Source organism: Mauremys mutica, chromosome 1 (assembly GCF_020497125.1).
Source record: "Mauremys mutica isolate MM-2020 ecotype Southern chromosome 1, ASM2049712v1, whole genome shotgun sequence".
NCBI classification, from domain to species: domain Eukaryota; kingdom Metazoa; phylum Chordata; order Testudines; family Geoemydidae; genus Mauremys; species Mauremys mutica.
In genome coordinates this window covers 127,986,569-127,999,656 of record NC_059072.1, presented here as the reverse complement: position 1 = coordinate 127,999,656, position 13,088 = coordinate 127,986,569, and the positions used below count along the sequence as shown (strand labels likewise).

The following is a 13,088-nucleotide window of genomic DNA, read 5'->3' as shown; positions in this document are numbered from 1 at the left end:
CTGTGGGTAGAAGAAAATCATACAGTAGGGAATTTAACAACCTAGTGCTAGCAAATGAGCAGACCAAGACCAGGGGTGTACATCCAACTCTGTGGTATTGCACTATGGATTAGCTGGCCATAGTGTTATTGAATCCTGCTACCACTAAGTGTCGCTGTGAGTAAAAACACTAAGGAACCTATTTAAAGGAAGGGTTGGAGAAGGGGAGGGATCTGGATACCAGAGAAAAAAAATTAAAACTGGTGAAACAGAACAAAAATAAAACTGCCTAGAGTGGAGCAGTTCTGAATAGCTCTTTATAATTCCTGCAAACCTCTGCAATTACGTTAGAAGCATGGCCCTAAAAAAATAAACATACAATTATTAAAATATTGCAAAAAACTATGCCTGGATCCACTCATAATTATTATAGATCGCTGTTTCAGATTTGTTTTTCTTTTAAAATATTACTTGACTTAACATTGATCACAAACGATTACTGAGACTTTTGTTTTTATATGCAAAGTGTTGGTTCTTTAAAGAACAAACCCTCTGTCAAACAATAAAGAGACTATTTTTAAGGAAATAATAAAGTATTCTATATCAAGGAAATTGTTATGTTGTTCTTAGTTTCTGAGTCTTGCTTTCACTTGATACAAAGGCTACTTATACAATTATGATGAAAAGAGTTAAGTACATAAACTCCTCATGCACTGATGAGAGAGTATGTAGATCCTTTTGATATAAGGCTTTGTACTCAAATAGAACCCATATCAATATGCTGAATGAAGGACCTAGTGAATCATAGAATATCAGGGTTGGAAGAGACCTCAAGAGGTCATCTAGTCCAACCCCCTGCTCAAAGCAGGACCAATCCCCAACTAAATCCCCAGATGGCCCCCTCAAGGATTGAGTTCACAATCCTGAGTTTAGCAGACCAATGCTCAAACCACTGAGCTATCCCTTCCCCCTAGTGGTGCAACCAGTGCTGAAATTTGGTTCTGTTTTTGTGTGTTTACAGGGTGCATATCAATCTCCGCACTCAATAGAGGCATGTTAGAGTCCTCTACACAAGCATGTTGCTTTATCCTCATGTCTTCACTATTTGAGTTGGAAGAGTCGCCTGACATTGGGCATGGTTTGACCAAGGGGGTAGACTCAGCTCAAAACAATACTAAATAGTATTTGCTTGTTTGTTTGGGTGGAGAGTTTGAAAGGTTGTTTATGCCAACCTTAGTTCAAATAACTTGGGTTCTTCAGTATCTGCCATTCTCTGTTCACGAGAGAGCTTACTTAAGAACAAAAGAACATAAGAATGGCCATAATGGGTCAGACCAATGGTCCATCTAGCTCAGTATCCTGACTTCCAACAGTGGCAGGTGCCAGGGCCTGAATGGAGGGAATGAAGGGAACAGGGCAATTTATTGAATGGTCTATCCACTGTCATCCCATCCTAGCTTCTGACAGCCAGAGATTTAGGGACACTTAGAGAATGGGGCTGTGTCCCTGACCATCTTGGTTAATAGCCATTGATGAACCTATCCTCGATGAATTTAGCTAATTCTTTTCTGAACCCATTTATACTTTTGTCCCTCACATCCCCTGGCAATGAGTTCCACAGATTGACTGTGTGTGGAATGAAGAAGTACTTTCTTACGTTTGTTTGCAAACCTACTGCCTGTTAAAGTGTACTCCATTTATAAGGATCACTGATATAAGAATCAACCGCATATAGTGATTGAAACCACTGGGAGAAAATCATTTCTATACTAACTAAAATACTCCACTTGTAAGAATCAACCGTGTATAAGAATCAAATCATTCCGAACAGATGTGATTCTTAATAAAAGAGTGCACTGTAATTTCATTGGGTGACACCTGGTTCTTGTGTTATGTAAAGGGGTAAATAATACTTCTTTATTCACTTTCTCCACACCATTCATGATTTTATAGATCTCTATCATATCCCCCATTTTGTCATCTCTTTTCTATGATGAACAGTCCCAGTATTTTTAATCTCTTTCCTATGGAAGCTGTTCCATATTCCTAATAATTTTTGTTGCAATTCTCTGTCCTTTTTTCAATTCTAATATATCTTTACAGAGATGGTGTGACCAGAACTGCATGCAGTGTCCAAGGTGTGGGCATACCATGGATTTATATAGTAGCATTATGGCATTTTCTTATTATCTACCCCTTTCCAAGTGGTTCCTAATATTGATAGGGGTTTTTTTGGACTGCCCCTGCACATTGAGCAGATGTTTTCAGAGAACTTCAAGATCTCTTCCTTGAGTGGTAACAGCTAATTTAGACCCCATTATTTTGTATGTATAGTTAGGATTATGGGATTATGTGCATTACTTTGCATTTACCAACACTGAGTTGATAAATAACTCATTAGATGAGTTGTTTCATAATAGCCAGACTCATTAGAGCCAGATACATTCCACACATACATAATGCCCAGATACATTAGAGAGCCAAAGGCAGACTGGAAAAGCTTGTAATGTAATTAGAACACAGGGCAAAGCATCAGAACACTTAAGTTCTACTTTCAGCTATGCCGTGAACTTGTTTGACCTTGTGCAAGACATTTAAACAAAGATTTTTCTCTGCTTGTTTTGTGCCTTTAAAGCATCAGTCACATCAAATCTGGTGGGCCCTGGTTTTGATGCAAGACCTTGGGGTGCTCAGAACATGTGTGTGTCTCAGAACATGCATATGGTCAGCTCTTCCACCCAATGGAAGGTGTGAGTTACTGAATATTTAACAAGGATGTCCTTTCTCCAAAATGTCTGTTAGTCTTTGGAAGCAAATAGGTTTTTACGAAAGCAAACAGAAAACCAAAAACTTCTCAACAGTTAAAAAGCCCTTCCATCTAACTTGCTCGGCATTCAGCTTCCTGACTCTTGTGATGTTACAATAAATTGTTTCCAAAATTTCATAAACTTTAAAAAAATAACAGTCACCTCCCTGCTTCATTCAGTGCATGGGCTAGACGGTGTTCACTGAATGATCAGCTATTCAATATTTTGTTTTCTCCTCACTGTTCAGTGTGTGGCCTTAGGCCTTATTTACTGCACACTGTTCAAACCCTGCTCTGAAGACAGAATTACTAATTCCCTCATGGGCTTTTTCTATAGCACTCATCACTATAATATCTGAGTGCTTCACAAACATTAATATATCTTCAGAACTCCCTGTGTGGTGAGAGAGTGGTATTATTTCCATTTTATATGAAAATTCTCAGAGAGATTCAAGAAGGAAGTTTCCAGTAATTTTGGATGCCCAATTTGAAAAGACTAGATACAGCTCCCATTGACTTCAGATGCAGCTGTGAATGCTCAGCTGTTCTACAAATCATACCCCAGGGTCTCTAGTCAGGCACTGAGAAAACAAAGGAACACACTATTAGTGACCCTGTGCAAAATGTTTAATTTAAGTGCCTTGCCTAGCATCACATAGGAACTGTGGCAGAGGCAGGAATAGAATCCAATACTCCAGGGAATCTTTCAACTGCCTCCATTATGAGATCCTCTTTTCTCTTCCTGCAGAGTCCCCGGTCTCATTTACTTTACACCTTCTAACTTCTGCAAAAATGAGGCAGGGGTCCTACTGAAAATTGCCTCCTTTATCTCACAACCCTGATTTATCCCCAGAGCAGGTCCATTCTGTGCACTTAATGAGGCAAGGGTCCTGAGGAAAAAATAGTATGTGAGATCAATTAAAGACTGGGTCATAATTAAGGCTATGTTTTAGTCACGGATATTTTTAGTAGGGCTGTCAAGCAATTAAAAAAATTATTAAGCGCACTGTTAAACAATAATAGAATACTATTTATATAAATATTTTTTGATGTTTTCTACATTTTCAAATATAATGATTTTGATTACAACACAGAATACAAAGTGTACAGTGCTCACTGTATATTTATTTTTGTTACAAATATTTGCACTGTAAAAAACAATAGTATTATTTCAATTCACCTAATACAAGTGTTGTAGTGCAATCTCTTTATCATGAAAGTTGAACTTATAAATGTAGAATTATGTATAAAAAATAACTGCATTCAAAAATAAAACAATGAAAAAATTTAGAACCTATAAGTCCACTCAGTCCTACTTCAGCCAATCGCTCAGATAAACAAGTTTTGTTATAATTTGCAGGAGATAATGCTGTCCATGTCTCGTTTACAATGTCACCTGAAAGTGAGAAAAGGCGATCGCATGGCACTGGTATAGCCGGCATCGCAAGATATTTATGTGCCAGATGCGCTAAAAAGATTCATATGTCCCTTCAGGCTTCAACCACCATTCCAGAATATATGCATCCATGCTGATGACGGGTTCTGTTCGATAATGATCCAAAGCAGAGCGGACTGACACATATTCATTTTCATCATCTGAGTCAGATGCCACCAGGAAAAGGTTGATTTTCTTTTTTGGTAGTTCGGGTTCTGTAGTTTCTGCATCAGAGTGCTGCTCTTTTAAGACTTCTGAAAGCATTTTCCACACCTCATCCCTCTCAGATTTTGGAAGGCACTTCAGACTCTTAAACCTTGGGTCGAGTGCTGTATCTATCCTTAGAAATCTCACATTCGTACCTTCTTTGCGTTTTGTCAAATCTGCTGTGAAAGTGTTCTTAAAACAAACCTGTTCTGGGTCATCATCCGAGACTGCTACAACATGAAATAGATGGCAGAATGTGGGTAAAACAGAACAGGAGAAATACAATTCTCCCCCAAGGAGTTCAGTCACAAATTTAATTAACACTTTTTTTTTTTTAATTGAGCATCATCAGCATGGAAGCGTGCCCTCTGGAATGGTGGCTGAAGCCTGAAGGGACATATGAATGTTTAGCATATCTGCCACGTAAATACCTTGTAATGCCGGCTGCAAAGGTGACATGCAAACACCTGTTCTCACTTTCAGGTGATATTGTAAATAAGCAGCAGTCAGCAATATTTCCCATAAATGTGTAAACAAACTTGTTTGTCTTAGCGATTGACTGAACGAGAAGTAGGACCGAGTGGACTTGTAGGCTCTAAAGTTTTACATTGTTTTATTTCTGAGTGCCATTATGTAACAAAAAAAATCTACATTTGTAAGTTAGTTTCACAATAAAGAGATTGCACTTCAGTACTTGTATGAGGTGAATTGAAAAATAAAACAAATTGTATGATTTTTACAGTACAAATATTTTTAATAAAAACAAATATAAAGTGAGCACTGTACACTTTGTATTCTGTGTTGTAATCAAAATCATTATATTCGAAAATGTAGAAAAACTTCCAAAAATATTTAATACATTTCAATTGGTATTCTATTGTTTAACAGTGCGATTAATCGCATTTAATTTTTTTAATCACAGTTAATTTTTTTGAGTTAATCGTGTGAGTTAACTGCAATTGACAGCCCTAATTTTTAGTAAAAGTCATGGACAGGTCCCGGGCAGTAAAAAAAATTCACGGCCTATGACCTGTTCATGACTTTTACTATATACCCCCGAATAAAACGTGGGAGGTGGGGCCTGAGGAAGGGCAGCCCAGGTGCTCGGGGGGAGGCAGCAGGCAGTGACGCGTGGCCCGGGACCCCCGCTGGTGTGGGGAGGGAAGGAGAGGTTGGTGGGGCTGGCAGGCTTCCCACCTGACTCCATGCCTCCCTCCCCAGCAGCAGAGTTTGGGTGTGGGAGGGAGCAGGGGCACGGGATGGGGTGAGGCAAGCTCTGGGTCGCGCTTACCTGGAGGGCTCCCTGGAAGCGGCGACATCCCCCTTGCTCAACTGCTAGGCAGCAGCGTGACCCCCTCTGCCCTTTCCAGCCTGTCCCAGCTCTGTCTCTTCTCCACCCCCGGCTCCTTGTTCCAGTTCCATTCTCCTTTCCTGCCCAGTCTCAGTCCTCAGTCTTGAAGGCTTCCACTAGGACTGGTTGTAAACTCCTCAGCTGATCCCAGCGTGCCCCTGCCTACAGCCAACTGGCTCCCAGTCCCACTCCTCCCCCACCCCCTCTATTTCCCTCACCAGCTTCCACTCCCAGTCTACACTCAATCGCCCCCCAGTTTTCTTGCCTAACTAGTTCCAATCTCCTCCCCTCAGCTCCCAGTCCCAGCCTCCCCTATTCCGCTCCCAGTCCCCACCTCACCCAGTCAGGTACAGTTTCTCTCCCTACACCCCTCCAGACTCCTCGTCCCAATATGCTCTTTTTCCACCCCCTCAATGAAGCTTTTTCTCCCATCTGCATTAGAATCAGATGGCTTCCTTCTCCACGCCACCTTGGCATGAGTGAAGGGGGTGGAGAGGGCATTAAGAGCACAGCAGATACAGGCTTCTTGCCCTCGGTTCAAGTCCCACATTACCCAGAGCAGCTGGGAGCAGCCATTACAGGGTAAGACCTTCTGAGCCTCCAGCTGTAGCCTTGGGATGGAGCATGCTCAGGCCATCTGTAGGGATAGCGCAAGCAGAGTCTGCTCAGCACTAACTGCTGTGAGGGGACAGAGCATGCTCAGTGAGGATGGAATCTTCAGAGATTTTAGCTGCTAAAAATCAAAGACATCACTGCTGAGCATGTGCGAACAGCAGGTTTTCAAAGGCTTATAACTTGGCCAAATTTGGGTGGATTCTCATGGGGATAGTAAAAGGCACATCCCTGACACATTTCAAGTCCCTGCTCCAAAGCATGGCAGTGCTAGAGCTGTTGAAAGAAAAGGTCAGGCTTTTTTTAACATGGTCAAAACAATGATTTCCTCCCCCTCTCCTTATTCTTGGAAACAGCTGAACCATTTTGACTGAAATTGTCTCACACTGAAGGTTTTGGAAAGATGCCTGGCATGGAAAATTTCAGCCCAAAGAGTTAAAGTTTGACAAAGTTATAAGCATCTGAAAAAAGGGTCTGATAATGGAAAATGATGGGTAACTTTTAATAATAATAATAATAATAAATAAATATATAATATATATCTAGTCCTAGCCTGATTTAGCATACACTTCTGATAAACAGCCATAACCATTTCTTTCCCTTGGCTTTGCGATTACCAATGTTTGAATTAATTGTCACAGAGACCCTATATGCTATGCAATTCAGAAACAAAAAGTTTGTTAAGGGAGGGTCAGTAAGTTTACTCTTAGTATGAAGTACCCAAACAAAAGCAATATCAAGATCATGAGCTGTTCAGAAAGAGGAGTCAGTAAGAGTGAAATGTGGGCTGGAGAGAGAACACGTTCACATGCTTCTCATAATTGACAGCCCATAAATGGGTGTGCCAAGAAGTGTGCAAGGAACATCTTTCCTTGTACAACCCATTCCAGGGCCTGTTCCATTTGCAGACCCCAAAGCATCACTCCAAATGGGATTTAGAGATTTCAAATACATTTCCTGCCATTCCACCCTACGTGCTGTTGTGTGGTGTCTTGTGTTTCTCTTGGTAGTAAGATATAAACACCTCAGGGCAGGAAACAGGTCTTAATCTGTGCTTGTGAAGCACTGAATAATTTTATGGAATTACATAATTTAGGTTTAATAACAAACAACAGTGAGCACTACCACCATTATATAGCCCCGTTCCAGAACTCAAGCCCGAAAGCTATTAGCTAGGGACATTTTTGGACCACTAACTCTTTATGCTGGTTACTGGCTAACTGATATCCCAATTCCATGTCAGGATACACTGGAATCTCTCTCCATGAGTCCATTTGAGGTGGGCAAAACAACAAATTCGCTGCCTCAGAAAGGGATCAGCCATAGAGAGGTTATTCTGACCTACTACTGCCACTGAAAAAAGGGTGTGTTTTCCCCTACAGCTTGGATACTAAGAGGTTTGCTGGTTGCCACAGGTGGCAGACATGGAGACTATTTAATAGGGACTGATTCTTTAAGTCACAAATTGCTGTGTGCTTTATTGCATGCATAGGCATAAAGAGAAGAAAGCAAATGAGTTAGCCAAAAGTCAACAAACTAAGGGTACGTCCATACTACCCGCCAGATTGGAGGGTAGCAATCAACTTCTCAGAGTTCGATATATCGTGTCTCATCTAGACGCAATATATCGAACTACGAATGCGCTCCCGTCGACTCCGGAACTCCACCACCGCGAACGGCGGTGGCGGAGTCGACGGGGGAGCCGCGGACTTCGATCCCGCACCGTGAGGACGGGTAAGTAGTTCGAACTAAGGTAGTTTGACTTCAGCTACGCTATTCGCGTAGCTGAAGTTGCGTACCTTAGTTCGACCCCACCCCCCAGTGTAGACCAGGCCTAATAGTGTTTTTGGGAAGGAAAAGACAAATGGAGAAAGACTAAAAGAAGAATGCAATGTGCGTTTGTGTGTCATGTTTATTTTTAAATTAATCTTGACACCTCAAGAATTTTCATAACCATAGAACTTTGCTAAATCATGTTAGTAACCTAGTACAAATGAGTGAATTTTATAAATTAGGATGTAATTAAACAAACAAAAAAAGAAATGAGGCATCTGTATCACAAAGCATTCTTTCTTCATTTATTTGGCAAGTGTTGTTTAATATAATTATTGACATTTCACAAAATACTAGTCAAATTTCTGTTGTGTATATTTTATAAATAAATGTCTTAATATGAAACTCCCTCAAGCGCATCCTGGTCATGATAAAATTAATACCCACCATGTCATTTATATAGCACTTTGCATCTTTAGACTTTGACGCAAACACTAACAAACTAATCCTCACAACACTCCTATGAAGTAGATAAGTGTTAGCCTTGTTCCACAGATGGGACATAGAATATTAAATCTTAGCTGAGACATGGTATGTGATGGAATCATGTCTTCTCATTGATTGGGAAGGGAATGACAGATTTATGACCACTGTGGCATTCAGCCTCTCTCTCTAGCTGATAGAATAGAAACTTACCTGGGCAGGTGCACTTGGGAAGGTTGTGGAACAACCACATGGCCTTCAGAAGGAACCTCTTGATTGCTGATCTGCCATAAAGCAGATGGGAAGGAGGAGGAGGAAGCCAGAGTGAATCCGGCCCTAGAGCAGCCACAAACTTTGTCTACACTAGAGAAATTTTGCAAAGATTTCTTCTTATCATTAGCACCTTTACAGCTAGTGTAGATGGGTTGCTAGCTGCCTGTGGCATTTTATACACCATGCTATTTAGATCTTCTCTGAGCAGCACGAAATGAAACAAATACTGGTAGCAGCCAACAGGTCTTCTACACCTGGGCTCCCAATCTTGCTAACAGTGGTGGAGATGAAATGGTGTTAGCAGGGAGGGAAATTTTTGCAAAATCTCCATAGTATAGACAAGGCTTTAGAGGGAGAACTGCAAGGAAAATGAACCTTTCACTGAAATATAAAAGCAGATAAAGGGTTTGACTTGGCCAATCTGAGGGAAGAAAGGAGCTCCTGAGTCCAGTTGTGGGAGAGTTGGAATCTTGAGGCTAAATGTGACCTCCACCACCAGGCTGTCCATCTGAAGCCTACGCTGATAACATTAAAGTGTGCATCCAACTTGGTGTCTCTCTCTCCATTTGGTGTTATTTGTGACTTAAAGACTCTTAATTCAAGAACCATGAGCCCATCTCACATGTGGAAGAAAGACCATAATTTTTTGTGTGCCACTGATGGGGTTGGCAGATTGGAGAATTACAAATTTGAGAGGATCCACAATATGCTTAATTGATGGTGGCTTTAGGCCTGAGGAGATCCCCATCAAGCCAGCCTACTAGAAAATTGAATGTACTTACGTATCTCCCGATTTGCGATAATTTTCCGGGCATTCCAGAGAGAGACAGCGAAAACTGCCTTGGATGTTAAAGCAGGTCTCATTGAATAAGCAGTTATGTGTTTCTGCAACACACTCATTGATATCTGTCAAGTGGAAAAGATAAAAGGGATTAAACCACAAGCCCTTCCTCTGCTAGTAGGCCCCAGTTGATGAAGCTCACGTTAGCAATACAGGGGAGCAACATGATTTTACTACTGGCTGGAAAAAAAACTCCACAAGCGGGTATTCCTCAGGGGCAGTGGATAAAAGATGGGTGGATTTATTGAAGGGATGTTGGAACATGTGGTTTTCAGATTGTAAAACATGGCAGGACTTCTGGGTTTTTTGTATTTTCTAAAAGCAAAGGGCGGGGTTAATAAATGACAAATTCTGGTAGACAACCAAAATGTAAGGTATTTGGAGCCCCAATGGCCCCTCCCACATGCAGACAGTCTTCTACTGAGTGCAAGCATTGTGTCAGCAGGGGCAGGGATAGGAACAATAGCACTAGGGCTAGCAATTGCTGCCGGAGGAACAACCCAACAGGCTGATGCTGGCCTCAGAGGCCAGATAAGAGAGGCTGAAAGAAAACTCTTGCTCCCCAAAATAAAAACTGCTAGGCAATCAGGGAGGTAACAGGGAGGCTGCAGGCCTGCAAAGAAATATTCAGCAGCCTGGGTGGGAGGAGAGTGGGTTGGCAGGCCTGTTACCATGCAGAGGCGACAGGTGGTGCTCAGATGCCATGATGATGGACACTGCAAACATCTGGATAAGTGGAAAAGCTGCTTTGCTTTATTAGATTAAAAGTTGAAACAAAATTGTCTGACATTTACTCCTCCTTTGACTCCAGCCCTATGTGTGTGTGTGTGTGTGTGTGTGTTGTAAGTGTCCTGATCCACACATTTATCTTAGATTATCATTATTACTTAATATTGATTCATCACAGCATCTGTAACATGCCAAAAAATTTATACAAGGAAGGTAAGTCCCTCCCAAAGAGCTCACGGTTGAAGGCCAGACAGACAAATAGAGGTTAGAGGAAAGGGAAGAACAAATATACAAGTCAGCTTGATTCACTGTAGGCAGCATGGCAAAAGTTGGTCTTTTAATTTAGAGGAATTTAAATATGGGTAGGGTGAGGCCTTGCAGATGAAAGCACTCAGCTGCACCAGGAAGAGGGGAGTGTCAAGTCGCCTCTGCATGGGGACAGTATGTCAGCCAAATGTATTAGTCTTTGGCACTAGAGTAAGTGCAAGCACCAGTCTCTGAAGAAACCATGCACTTTTCCTCCCTGGCTAGAACAAACAGATAAGGGGAAACAGGTGAAAGGATTCTGGGTTTATCAACATGAAAAGCTGTGCTTTACCTTTGCTCTGGTGCCTACCCATAAAACTGAACAATATTTGTTGAAAAGATTTAGTTATTTCTCCCACATAGTCCCTAAATGGAAAAAATCCTATACATTTTTATGGAGCATGATTATATTTTTATTAAATACTTAAACCAACCCATTTAATTCTGTAGCATTAGCTGGGATGTAGTTCTCTACTGAATTTGATGGACTGGTTTAAAAATTCTGTAGAAAGAGTATTCTGTTACATTCTTTGGGGTCTTAGAGTAATTTGTATAGGATCCAATTTAATTATTATAGAACTATTAGTTTTGCCCCTACTGAATTCTAGTGGACATAGGATATCTACTAACTTGCCTGTAAGGTTATACAACAGACACATTTATGTTTCCCACCAATTAAAAATGTAATTAGATTTTTTCACAAGTTAACAATCAGGTTAGATATTCCTGCACAGTTATTGAACATACCTTGGCAGTTTCGTGCATTGGGTGCCAATCTATAACCAGGAGAGGGACAGGTGCACTGAAAGCTCCCAGGAACATTACTACATCGATAAGAACAGATGTGTCCTCCAGTAGGTAAAGCACATTCATCAATGTCTGAAAAAGAAATCCCCATCAATTTTTTTAAACTCCTGTGAAGCTTGACTAGTTTGCAGCAGCTGGACTGCTTTATGATAGTGTTGAGCTCAAGAAGACACTAGCTTGTGACTCAGATTAGTGGGCTGGGACAAAAACCACTGCATAAAGGTAACAAGGGAAGTCTGGGGAAAATCAAAGGCAATATAGAGAACAAGAAGCCAAAAACATAGTTTTGCTATGTAAAAGATAATTCATAGTGCTTTTCATCCACAAATCTCAAAGCACTTTACAAAGGAGGTAAATATCATTACCCCCAATTTACAGTTGAGGAAACTGAGGCACGGGGACCTGAAGTGATTTGCCTGAGGTCACCCAGCAAGTCAGCAGCAGAACTGGGAACAGAACCCAGTGAAGAGAGTCCCTGTCCAGTGCTCTATCCACTAGGCAACACTTCCTCCCTATGATAAATATTTGGGCAAGACTTATTTATGTATGTTTATAACTTGCCACAAAAAGGGTTGTGAATAAAATACTAACTAGAATTTTTAGACGTTTATTAAATGTTCTCCAGGATTCTCCAGTGATGAAAATGTGCAAACAACTTAGTTCCACAGCTGAAACCCACTTCAGTGTGTACAAAAAGCCTCAAACTAAACTTCAACAAAAACCAAAACTCTCTCTGGCCTTCACATCATGAAAGACAAGATCTCTCCAGAGGCTTGGTGGGCTTATATGAGAACTCAGGTAGCATTTAATTGTCTATGAAAAGCTACGAGAACCAAATGATGAAATATTGTTTTGTAGCGGCATAAACTTAAGGTATGTGGAGCTATTTCTTTTTGTTATAATGTCTCTGTTGTCATGGCAAGAACAAGAAAGGAATGCCCATCTCCCATCTTAAGAGATGCCTTTTTTGCATCCTTTGATTAAGTATTTCTTACCTTCACATGTGATTCCATCTATATCACTAAGTTGATAGCCCCGACGACAATAACATTGATAGGAACCATACACATTGGCACATTCTTGGCTACACGGGTTGCTCTCACATTCATTTAAGTCTGAAACACAAAAAATTATCTATATTTATCACTGCAGGTATCTGCTTTGTGGCTCCCAGCCCTGCAGGATTGGGGCCTACATTTCTAAAAACATTCATATTGACTAATCAAATGTTTTTATTAAATAACAATCACAAAAATATGTATTAGTATTTGTGTCATTGTGCAAGCTGGCAATAAGGGGCAGGAGGAAGCTATGGCCCCCAATCCTCTCTGTACTGCCTGTGGTGTGGTGGTGACATGGGAGGCAACCAGCAGTGTACTACTACCTCCTAGAAAGTTGCTGCCCATCATCATGTAATGTGCCAACACTGGGTGTGTGATCAGCAGTGAGAATCAAACCTACAGCTTGTGGATCTAAAAGCACAAGC

At 41.0% G+C, this 13,088-nt stretch overlaps 1 protein-coding gene across 2 annotated transcripts in view; it reads right to left on the bottom strand.

Moving 5' to 3' along the window:
• The window catches only part of FBLN1 (fibulin 1), a 104,271-nt gene that overhangs the window by 38,208 nt on the left and 52,975 nt on the right, over nucleotides 1–13,088 (bottom strand). For both annotated transcript variants that reach the window (XM_044995494.1, XM_044995485.1), the window contains exons 12-14: nucleotides 12,598–12,717; nucleotides 11,543–11,674; nucleotides 9,702–9,825 (exon numbers count right to left, since the gene is read on the bottom strand). In XM_044995494.1, coding sequence (XP_044851429.1) covers nucleotides 9,702–9,825; nucleotides 11,543–11,674; nucleotides 12,598–12,717 — 376 coding nt within the window. The remainder of the gene's footprint in view (nucleotides 1–9,701; nucleotides 9,826–11,542; nucleotides 11,675–12,597; nucleotides 12,718–13,088) is intronic.